This window comes from Erithacus rubecula (genome assembly GCF_903797595.1).
Source record: "Erithacus rubecula genome assembly, chromosome: 1".
NCBI classification, from domain to species: Eukaryota; Metazoa; Chordata; class Aves; order Passeriformes; family Muscicapidae; genus Erithacus; species Erithacus rubecula.
The window spans coordinates 81,297,402-81,309,524 of record NC_136658.1 but is presented as its reverse complement, the minus strand read 5'-3'; the positions used below and the strand labels follow the sequence as shown (position 1 = coordinate 81,309,524).

General features: G+C 38.0%; 1 protein-coding gene across 2 annotated transcripts in view; it reads right to left on the bottom strand.

Annotated features, from left to right (window-relative positions):
* Positions 1-5,179: 5,179 nt before the first annotated feature.
* GABRB3 (gamma-aminobutyric acid type A receptor subunit beta3) overlaps positions 5,180-12,123 on the bottom strand; it is a 116,905-nt gene continuing 109,961 nt past the window's right edge. For both annotated transcript variants that reach the window (XM_079316115.1, XM_079316114.1), the window contains exon 9: positions 5,180-5,674. In XM_079316115.1, the coding sequence (XP_079172241.1) occupies positions 5,324-5,674 (351 nt within the window). In that variant the 3' untranslated portion in view covers positions 5,180-5,323. The remainder of the gene's footprint in view (positions 5,675-12,123) is intronic.

Genomic DNA, 12,123 nt, shown 5'->3' with positions numbered 1-12,123 from the left:
GGGGGATAATTCAGAGCTAGCCTAAGGCTCCCTCTGGAGTTAAAGGAATGATCCATGCCTCCAAGGAGGGATTCAGAGCTGGGATCAGTCTTTCTGGAGAGCTCAGTGTAGGGAAAACCCAGAGAGGTGCTCTCCCTTTGCCTTGCTGGAGCTGTGCCAGAGTAGGGGACAGAGTATTTTCCCCTGTTACCAGGGAGAAGAAAATTTGTAACCTACATTAGGCTGGAGTGCTGGGACACAGACATACCACAGTGAATGTTGCAAAGGTAAGGGACATTATCCAAACAAATATTGCTCTTGTTTAAACTTTACCTTAAGTTCAGTTAATTGGTGATTTAAACTTTGGCTGATTTTAGGCGCAGTTGTTTTTCCTTTTTGTACTATTACATATTCTACCCACACAGCTTTAGTTTTCAAGTACAAGTGATGCTGTATGCTGGGTAAACTGTCAAAAGGTTTGATTTTCTGAATGTGTATGTCAGAGTCCACAATCACCTCTCACAAGCCATAAGAACCACACAAAATTAAACAACCACAATCTGAAATTATTTTTGCAAAACTCAGACCCTGTATTGGGAGAGATTGAAGGTACTTATGTGAGATTTCTTTGTTCAAAACCAGTTCAGAGAAGCCTTGAATTACCACTTTTTTTTTTTTTTTTTAATTTTTGCAGCTACTGCTGTACCTCTTTCAGCAGGTGGCACTTGCTGTTGTGACAGTTGTGACTATAAAACAAACATCTGTGGAAACAGTCTTGATACTAACAGGACCATAACTATTTGGAGAAGAGAACCAATCATTTCTCCTAGAACCCGAGCTCCTTTGATATAATGAGTAGCATTAAGCAATTAAATAGTATTTATCCATACATTGTCTCCAAAATATTCAAAGAAATGCATCTCTTAGCAAATATTCCTAATCACAAAACCAATCTTTGCTACAAGGTTCATCTCTCCTACTCTACCATGCAGGCTGGACTAGAAAAAACAGATCATAGATACTCACAACTTGGGAAGCATTGCTAAAAGTCAGCAAAAACATGCTGAAATAAGAGGGAGCCCTTCTGTTGATTTAAAAGGCCATTACAACTATGGTGCTGGATATTTTATCTATTTTTAAAAACATATAATTAGCTAATATGAGATTTAAGCAAGCATATGACAGTTGTTCCTGCTTTCCAAATTTTCAAGGTATTTTTTTGTTTTGGGGGAAGGGGTTGCAGCACTAATATCAAGGTGTCTTTAAAACCCCCCCTTTCACAAAATTCTCTGTATCCTGACTCCTCAAAAATAACTTATTAATATTTAGCAATAAAAAGTTTAATGAACACAGTACTTGATTACTGAAACATATAAATAAACATTGCCTTGTTTTGGTATTAAAAAACTCTTTTGTGTCCTGGGTAGAAGCAGGCATTTTCATATAAAGCACAGAACAAACTTTTTGCTTTTAACTGGCAATGCTGCAGCATGAAGACAGATTGGTTTGCTATTAAGAATCTTGCTAAGTCAGTGGATGTAGTTTTTCCATCTTCCTTGATCTACTACATAAAGCACTAGGAAATATAGTTGTTCAATGCTTCAGAGTCTCTTCTGCTATATGTCTGTTGTTTAGAAAATGCTTCCATATTTGGTCTTTTTTCTGTAAAATGTGTAAGACTAAGCCTTATATGATATTTAAGATTAAATCTGGCTAAACAGATTTGGCTAATCATGCTCCTTCCATCCCCAGAAGAAAACAAACCAAATAATTTTTAAATCCTTTTTAATAAATTAATATTCATTCATCAATATTTTCATAAAGCATCTCTTCATCATTCCATTTTACTGTTCTTTTGTTTCACTGCAGAATACAAAAAATACATAGCTGTGCCTTAAGCAAAAGGGACTGGGTTTTAGTTTATCTTTACAATGGGATGAAATCAACTTAAGAGTTAAACCACCATAGTATTTCTACAGTTTTTTGACCTTTTCGGCTATAACAGAAGATAGTTCTGGTTTTCCTTTTTTTTTTAATGTCTTTTACAAACAAATTATGTGAAAATGTTATTTATAGTAGTGAGTTACAAAGGAGTTAATTAGCTATGAAATACATTACTCTGGTGTGATTTAATTGAAATTACCATTTTTAGTCTTTAAAGCAATCTATGGTTAAAACAATATACTGCAGCTAGTGCACAGGGTCAAGAGCCAGAAAATGGGAGGTCAAGGCAAACACTGTTCATAACACATGGTTGTACATGTTTGTTTTTGTGTGTAAGAAGTCGTGCTGGGACCGTAGGAACGGAATTGGCAAAAAAAGGCACAAAAAATGTGTGTGTAAGATGAAGTGCTAACCTTAAGTGAGATTCTTCCTGGCTTTTTCCAAGTGAAACCAAGAGTTGGATCTGTTCAAGGTTAAAGGTGTTTGTGACTAAACCAATGAATGTGAAATTGTTTGAAAAAGCTGGAACGTGTGGCTGCCTCCTTTTTGCAAGGACAGGCAGGATGGGGAGTGCAGTTCCCTGAAGGGGCTGCAGTAACATGCTGCCCTCCAGTAGTGCAAAGGGTAAGACAGGGACAGAGTCCTGACACTCAGCCCTCTTGCACATGCAGGGCCCTGAAAAATCCACATTGCCTCCTTACCCTCTACAGAGAGGAATTTTCCGCCTTCTTGGAAATTCTGGTTGAAGCCACTGCAGAACTGATTTCAGTGGGATTTGGAAAATACATTTCTATGACAAATAAAAAGTCACTTCTTATTGAAGGTTTCTGCCTGGCCATGTGATTTCTAGGAGGTGTGGCTTGAAGAAATGAGAGTGCTGTGGTTAAATCATGAGGGCAGGACCATTCTCAAATCCCATTTCTTAGGGTAGTTTTTAGGGCACTTACAGGAAGACTTGCTTGGAAAATTTCAGTAGGGAAATTTTTCTAAAGCAAAACTACCATTTATAATTTTTATTAAAATCAGATTGTTTTGTTGAAACGTATTTTGCTAATAAGATAAAATCTTAGGAGAGGTTTTCAACAATTCTATCTAATATGTACTCTGGGAGGGTGTTAATTGTTAGTTACTTTGATTATTAAGATGACAATGTGCTCTGTAATCCCTTCACAGTTTGACGAGATATTAGAGCGCTCACAATACATTGTGCTTTACCAATGGGACTTAATACTGAGGAGCTTTTAAACACCAAGATTCTCTGCTCCAGCTGTATGGGTTCCACTGAGGCTCTTCATGCTGTGTGGTTGTCTGCAGATACAGTGGTTAAAAACTGCAGCTCCAGCACTCTGCAGCACTGCCAAGGCTGCAGCGGGACTGCGGCGTGACGGCGCCCAGGGCAGCAGCCAGGGCTCTGGACAGCATTCCCAGCTGGGATGGCACTGCAGACACTGTGCCCAGCCCTCTCATGCTGGAGGAGCACAGAACTGACACACCTCTGCAAACCAGGCCCATCTACACTGGAGTTTGAGAGCAGAGCAAAGCCTGACAGATCAGCTGCAGACAGGGGTGGGAACAGCAATACACAGCAGCAACCCAAGCACAGTGCTCTACTCACAGGTCAACCAAGCATCAGTGAGAACAGGGGGAGGCTGTTACCCAGCCAAGGTGGCCTTTTCACTTTCATTCATATCTGGTGGTATTGCTAAATGCATGTCCACACATAGTCTTGCCCATAGAAGTCTCCAACTAGCATCCAAAGCTCTCTGTCAAAAAATCCTATTGATATCCACTGGAATTTCACATGCAGAGAACTGTCAGGGCTAAGCCTGAATTCTGGTTTTTTAGATCTATTTATGCTACTTGTTGTTATTTGAGAATGTACATGATAGAAACACTTTACAAAAAATATATCTTCTTTTCTTTAGAAATATTTAGTTCTGGTAAGTAACAAATTAGGTTTACAGATCTGAAATTGGCATACCTTGATGACTATAATCTACTAGACTGAAAAAAGTTGGAATCCCAGTGAGGGAACAAACTGGGATCAAACCCAAAATGGTCACATTTGCATGAAGGGTACGGTACGTAAGAACACAGTAAATGCTGAGAAAACCATACTCTTGTGATCTGTGATGGCAGCACACTACCTTGGTAAGTGCAGGCATACACTTTCAGTATATAAATAAAATATGAAAATGCTCCATTACTGAATCAAAGTATTGGAAGTGGTCTATTTGCTTAAATCTAGAGAATCAAAAGTTATAACATCACAGAAACAAAATTATGATATAACATGCGATCACAATAGCAAGCACAGGAAAGAAAAATATTGAGAAAATATACTTATATGCATATTATGCAAATATATTTTACATTAACATACAATGTTATAAGAATGTTAAATAATATTAATGAATGTTTAAAAAAGGCTACAGCTAGGTGATTTCATGTTGAAGTAACAAATAACCTGAGACATCTTCTATGCTTTCACTGGAATAACAATCTTCAAATCTACAGCAGATGTAGCACACATTGACAGTAGTTGAATCCTCAGCTAAATTATACTAAAAATGTGCTCTTCTCTTTCAAAATGACATGGCAGCTGGAACCAGTCCAAGGGAAGGAAAGTGTGCTGTACATTTACAGTACTTACAAAAGATTCATGTCACTGTTGATGGACACTTAAAATGCTTGTTTGAAATATTATAAACCTGTATATGTCTCCAAAGACCTACAACACTCCCATGATCAGCTTGCTTACTGCAGAAGAGAAAGCAAGAGATCATTAAAAACTATGCTCATTCTGGCTTGGGAGAAGATGTATTATGACATATATAAACCCATAAAATTTTAGCAAAGAAAAATAAATTTGGCTTGATGAAATGGTAGCTGATGGATCTGCAATATAAATAACTTATTTTAAACTTACCAGTGTAACTCTACTGCTTTATGGTTAGTGTATGGCAGCATTTACAAAGGATGTTACTAAATACTGACTTTATACATGATTACAGCTGTTCAAAAATTTCTATGACAATCAAAGTTTTGTAGTGATAATATACAACACTTATTTTCTCAAGGCTTGCTGCTTTGACGACACCTGCTTTTCAATTTAAAAAGTTCCTCTGAAGTGCATTCTATGTTAAAGTGTCCATAACCTCAGATTGAATGCGTTCATGTGTGTGTGCATACATGTACTTTTGCTTTGCAGTATGTGCTTTAAAGTACACACAGTTCTTTGCTACATGTATTCACACATACATGAATGTGGTCTACACAGTAAAAGTTCATATATATATTTTTAATATATAAATATATATATATAAATATATATATAAACTCTGCAGGCAAGTAGTACTTCACTTGTTATAGTTGAAGTCCTTTAAAAAAACTAAGTCACTCAGTTAACATAGTATAGCCAGTAAATCAGGTTGAAAAGAGAAAATGTGAATGGGAACACCATTCTTGACCATCTGTCGATGGCGTTCACATCCGTTAGATCGGGGATTTTTATTTTCAGTTGCGAAGACCTCCTTCGTAAATGGCCCCTCTTGCTGTGGGTGCCTGTTCTTTCTGACGAGCGCCTTCCAAGGCTTTCACGATGGGAGCTTTGTTTTCTGAACTGGATTCCTGAGTTGTCAAAGGATATGGTTGAATTTCGGGCTTCTGTAACGCTGGTGGTGACCTCGTTGCTTGCCACCTCGTTGTGAATTTCAAGCGATGTTAGCAGAATGTTTCCATGGGTGTCCATCTAGGAGGGGAAAAAATAGAAACATAAATTCTTTCAAAACACTTGACATCGATGAGCAGAATGTGGGTGTATGTAAATCTCCAAACCCATACATATCTAAAAAAAAAAATGTAATTATTTTTAAGCGTGTGATAATCTTAAAAAAGAAATGGCACTACTCAGCTGCCTAAAATTAGGCAAGTACTTAAATACTTTTACAAACAGGGTTATCATCATATTACCAAACATCCAGTAGAAAAGTGTACTTGGCAAACTCCACCATTTTCTTCTCCCTCTGAAACAGCCACATTTTAAAGGATGGTGTAGTTCAGTGAAACCTCTGAAATGCTGGCAATGCAGGGAGGGAATAAGGGATGGCTCCTCTATCTGCTACAGTAGGAAATTAAATTAAACTAGATAACTTTCTTTCTTCCCCCTTCTCTCCCTCCCCAATTTAAAATAAGGTAAAAAAAAAGTGCCTGTGAAGTCTGCTAAAATCACAAAAATGGTTCTGATATGCTGAACTCTGCATTTCACAATCACAGAGCTTATTTACAAATTATCTCCTGAAGTTTTCCTTCCAAAGTAATTTCCAGAGTTTTCCAATCATGCTTATTTTTAACTGCAGGGATTTTCTGTCTGAGTGATTGATCTTAAAACCAATGAACTTAAGGCATAAGAAAAAAGCAGCTGAATTGAAGAAATAGGAAGGACTCTTCCCTTTCACTGCCCTATTCCAGATGCAGTGACCAGTGTTTAACACAAAGTATATTTATCATGCTAACGAAGTCAAAGTCTTGTTGAGAGAAACTTGACAGTGATTTCTTTGTGGATATTTTGGTTTAGTATGAATAGTACTTTGCTTAATTTAATAGCAACTGCAGCTACAGGAAGATCAATGTTTATATTACCAGTAACCCATACTCAGTCAAGGACTAGGCATCCCTGACAGACAACAAACCAGGTCCCTGGACACCCTCATGACAGAGAGATTCATACAAAAAACATCCAAACCCCACATAAATTTCCAAGTACAGAGCAGTGTGATGCCATTTTCAGTAAAGAAAGGGTCCTGATAATTTAGAGTCTTAAAACCTGGACCAGACTTTCCAGTCCTCCTGACTGGCAAAAGAGGAGCAGCACCGAGTTGCATAGGGCTCCTTCAGTCCAGAAACCCTGAGTTCCCATGAGTGGCACAGCACAACCCCCATGCCCCAGGGCCCACATGCTGAAGGTTGTGCAGTCAATATAGCTAATGCAGGGATCAGCTCCAAATTTTCTGCCAGTTTTGGGGCAAGGAAAATGATGGCTGAAGGTAAAAAAACGCCCTGTGCTGGTACACGTGTAACTCTGTTCAAGGAATTTAGTTCCACATGTCAGAAATAGAGAGTGAATCATGGAATACAGGATAACTTCCAGTTTTACATATGCAATTTATTCATCCATAATTCATCAAGCAATTAATAAATTTTTCTAACCTGCCACATGATCTAGCTGTGTGAACTGTGCAGCAGTTGAACATCTCATTCCACAAGCATCAGTTTAGAAGTGGTTATAAAAACTGACTATTGTCAATGCCTTCTGAAGTTTGCACAGTCATCTGATACCACATCCTTTGCAAGCTCTGTGTGATGGATGTATGTGCAGTTATGTCTGTCCACGTGCATTTAACTTTTTTCATTCTTATTAAAAATTTTTGAAATGGATATTTCTTTCATCAATTATTGATACTTCAGCTTATCTCTTCTCAGGGAAGACAATTATGATAGTATATCAGCAATGCTTTGTCAAGGTGCTTGCAAATGGAAAAAAGAATCTAAAATTCTACTAATGATATACAGGCAAATAGGAAAAAAATCCTAAGGTATATAACAAATCCTGCTGCTGTAGGCAATGGCACATTATGCTGATGAGGGCCTATAAATAAAAATAAATAATGTGAACAAAAATAATGGCATGGAGAAGCCTCAGTGGTGATTAAGAAGAATTTATTTTCTCCATGGCAGAAACCCTTTGGGTACAAAAGCAAGATCTTGAGTTTTGTAGAAAGGATTTAGTGCTGTTGAGCAGTCTCTGTAACCAGAGAATAAACACAAGTGTAAAATACAGTAATGGATATCATGACTACTTATGGTGGTCTCTGAAAAGAACTGATCCAGTTTCTTCTGTTCTTCTTTTTTTTTCCCACAAAGAGTATCAATTATGATCAGGATTTTTTCTTTACACAATGCATAAAATATCTCAACAACCTGTTTTTTCCTTGTAAAGCTTAAAACAAAATCTCTCATCCAGACCCCCATGACACCAAATATCATCTTTCCCATCTCCTAGGCTTTGAGAAATGTCCTTCAGCTTACTGAAAATGTCACAGCAGAGACCATTTTGGTGGGCTTCACCCCTAGAGCCCTGCCACCCCCTTGCAGGTCTCTACTCCTTTTCCTTCCACCACTACAGATGTCAACTCCTCTTTCCCTCAGGACTTTCTGATCCCTCCTGATTCTGTCTGCCACTTACATATACACAGACATCAGCCCATCCTTGGTACTTTGTCCTTCTACACTGAGCCTGGACTGTTGTGAGCTGTCATTGTGAAAGCTTATATTATGGAGGATACACCTATGTATTCAGGCTTCCCCTGATCAAGGAATTAATTTTGTTCCTATTATTTCCTTGCATTGCATAGCCTTCTTCACCTTATCTGCCAACCTCATATGCCACCTTAACGTGGCTTCTGCCTTTGATGTGCCATATTTTCACTGTTTGTCACTGCATCTAGAAATCAAACCAGAATGGCAGTCAAAAAAGTTGCAACTTTTGTGTAAATTCTTTTTCTGAATATAGCAGTATGTCCTACCAAGCTGCATGACAGTATACATTTTTCTCAAAATGTCAAATGAAACATATTTGGAAACATACTTTTGAAATTCATCTCTCTGCTAATGGAGCAACAGGCTTGCATGACAAATATGAGGGAGGAGCAGATGGAGAGAGGAAGGGTCTGCAGAAGCTAAATCAGCCTCTGGTCCACAGATACTCTTTAAGATTTTTTCTCTCAGATTGATTCTTTCAAAGGTTTTCAATAAACCACCTAAGCTCTCAACAACATTAGAGCACTATATGCTAATACTTTGTGACAATCTTAGGGTGATGTCTTAATGTATGAATACTTAATAACATGCAGCATGTTAAAAAGTATTTGCACATAAAATGACTTTGGAATCACTGAAGCAATGATTTAAACTACTTTGACAAAGGTACACAAGCCCTCTCAACGAATAAAGAAGCAAACAAATAATGGCAGAGCATCCTGTGCAAGTCACCTCCTGTTTGCTTGAATATACAGGGAAGGCAAAATCCTCCATGAGTGAACATGAGTGTTGCTCAGTGGCTCCAGGGAAAATGTTACCCCAGGTATAGATTAAGAAAAGTAGCTGACTGGATTACAGACAGTATGGCAAACAAGGCCAATGTCTTTGGTAAAACTCTAGTTTTATTTCTTATGAGCCTTAGAATGTAACTTTATCACCTGGCTCAAAGCTGTCACTGTCTGCACTGAAAATTCTCCCCAACCAGGCTTTACTCTCAATGCTGTTATTAATCAGAGTTGACACTAGATTTGGCCAATTTCCCCTCAATTCTTACCACCTTTCTTTAACCAAAGTATTTCCCTTTTTTTACTTCTCTACCAACCCTGTGCTTCCATTCTATTTGCAGCCTTCTTTCTCCCCACTTTGGCTCCACCAAAGCCATTTCATCCCATTTCTCCACTGCGGTCTCCGTGTTTGGTTTTCACATCTCCTCCCCAACACAAGCAAGGGTTGGTTGTTTCTTTGGAGTGTTTCCCAGCAAACTCACCAAAACAGATTAAAACAGCTGTAAATCCAAATCATTAATTAGTTCCCTGCTGAATCAGCATGGATACAAATACGAAAAATGAGTGCTTTTATTACAGAAAAAAAATTATCAAACTCCATTGCTCCCACCTCTAAGTACAGCTCCTGCACTGGGGTGAAGTGATTAAATCTCACCTAAGTGCATTTTGAGAAGCAGATTCACCTTTGAAGGTTCACCATTTCTGAACTATAGGTATTACAGTACAAGTGAAAAATTCAAATACTCCAGCAGCCTAATGTCATTACAGAAAAATGACTGTGATTCAACTAACTGAAGCCAGAAGGAGGAGAATTAAGACAGAGTTCACAGAAAATCTGCTCTCTGCTCTCAGAACAACACCATGTCACCAGTGGACTCAACTTGGATTGTATGTTCCAGGTCCAAAACTTCAGTGACTATTATGTCTGAGAAGTCCTAAACTACTTCTTAATTCTACCCAGGATCCAGGCTCATTTAGATGTTAGCTACTCTAGTTTAAGAAACAAAATATAACAGCTGCAATTGAATAGCTTTCTCCAATGTTTTTTAAAAACTTCAACTTTAAAGCCAGTTTGAAAGCACTTTACTATAGCCAGAAAACTACCATAAGCCTTGATTTATTATTAGGCAGAGCCTGAATTGTTTCAAGCTCATTTAGTTCTCTGTTTAATATTCCATAAATTTTAAGGAGTGTGTTACAATGAAATCTCTTTTTCCTCATAAGTCTTGCAGAGGAAGCATTTTGCTCAAAAATAGGAAGCATTTTGTTCAAACCCCATAGGTATGTTTACTTGTTCCTGAATCCCAAATTTTCAAATACCATGTAAACACTTCCCATCATGTGAAGCAATATAAATGCAAATATGGGGTTTAAATAACATAATGAAAAGCTCTCTCTCTGTAGTTACCCTTGCATTATTTTAAATCAAAATTAGTATTTAAGTACATACAGAATCGCAGAATATCCCACAAGGATCATCTGGTCTGACTCCTGACCCTACACAGAACCATCCCCAAGAGTCACACCATGTGCCTGAGAGCATTGTCCAAACACACCTTGAACTCTGTCAGGCTGGTGCTCTGTGCTTGACCACCTTATGCCTTGGATATTTAAAAATAATTTAAAACTGCAGGCAAAACAAACATTAAAGCATTGAGTGTTCTCCCTGAGTCTAAAAGTTGATACTTCTCTCAATGCCATTTAAATATGTTTATATTAATTAATAAGCACCAAAAAATGGAAGAGGTAATTATGTTATATCAGCTTAGTAAATGAGTCCAGGATATCCAGCAGAACTAGGAAGATTGAAAGACCTCAAAAAAAGGGAAAGTATGAAGAAGCAAACTAATTAGGAACATCCATATTATTATCACTGTCTATCGAGTAATAATGAAGTTTTACAATTAATCTTGATGTATTTCAATGGAGGAAGAAAACAAATGCTTAATCCTCCTTTGCTCTGTATTTCACACTGTCTGCATTATTACAGTCTCTGAGATGTTCTGTGAATTGCACATGCTGTCTTTTTACTGTCTCAGGATTTGCACAATTCCTACTTGTGCAAAGTGGTTGCAAAACAAAACTAGTACATGTATGAGTCTCCCAGTGCCCAATGAATGTCCCCACCATGAGCTACAGGATGAGTGCTCTCCCCACAAGAACTGTGCTTATCACCCTTGACAGATATGTTTAAAAATCTGATACCTACTCATCACAGTGGTGATATAAAAATATCTCACTGTTCAAAAAAGCACTGAAAAAAGGATCCAGAAAAAATGAAGACACACAGGAGAATGCTGCCAGTTTTTGCTATTCCCATACTTCCCAATTTAAACGGAGTGATAATTCTTCCAGAGAAGCCAAGATATTAATTTTCACAATAAAATCCTGCTTGGGAGAAGGGTTGCTACAATTAACAAAACTGCTAAGTAGATGTAAGTGGCCTGAGCCTCTATTCTCAGCAATGCCTGGCGGGAAGCTGCTGCCTTGGCCAACAGCGGGGGCTGGAGCCAGGAATCTCCAGAGCTAAAAATACATGCAGACACTGATGAGAAGGGCCTTTTTATAAAGGGTTATGCATTATTCTTGTCAGAGGAGGCTCTTCCCACATGCCTGACAGCCAAGTTTGAAGCTTGAATGAGCTTGTGTGATAGTTCCTGACTATCTGATAGTTCCTTCCCAGCTGATACTCAGGGCCTGAACTTTTGGTCCCATCAAACTGAAAATGTAAATTGTCACAGTTGGAACGAAAAAGCAATGTTTTCAGGACTTTAACATATATCTCTGTGGATATAAGAGAGATGCATATTATATGTGGATTATATCTGGATTTAACATACAAACTCTGTGGATTGGCCCAAAGGAGCAATGTCCAAAACACATGCTCACCATCTGATTATACAAGTGGCCTCTACCACAGCAGTGAATAACAAGTGAGAACAGGATTGCCTTAAAGCTCTCTCACGCTGATTTAGCCATAAATTAGGCTTATTTGAGCCTTATTTAAAAGAAACAACTTATGTAGCAAAACTGAAAGCTCTGAAAGCTACAAATGAAGCCTCAACCTGCCAATCCAAATAGGATAGATGGAACTGAT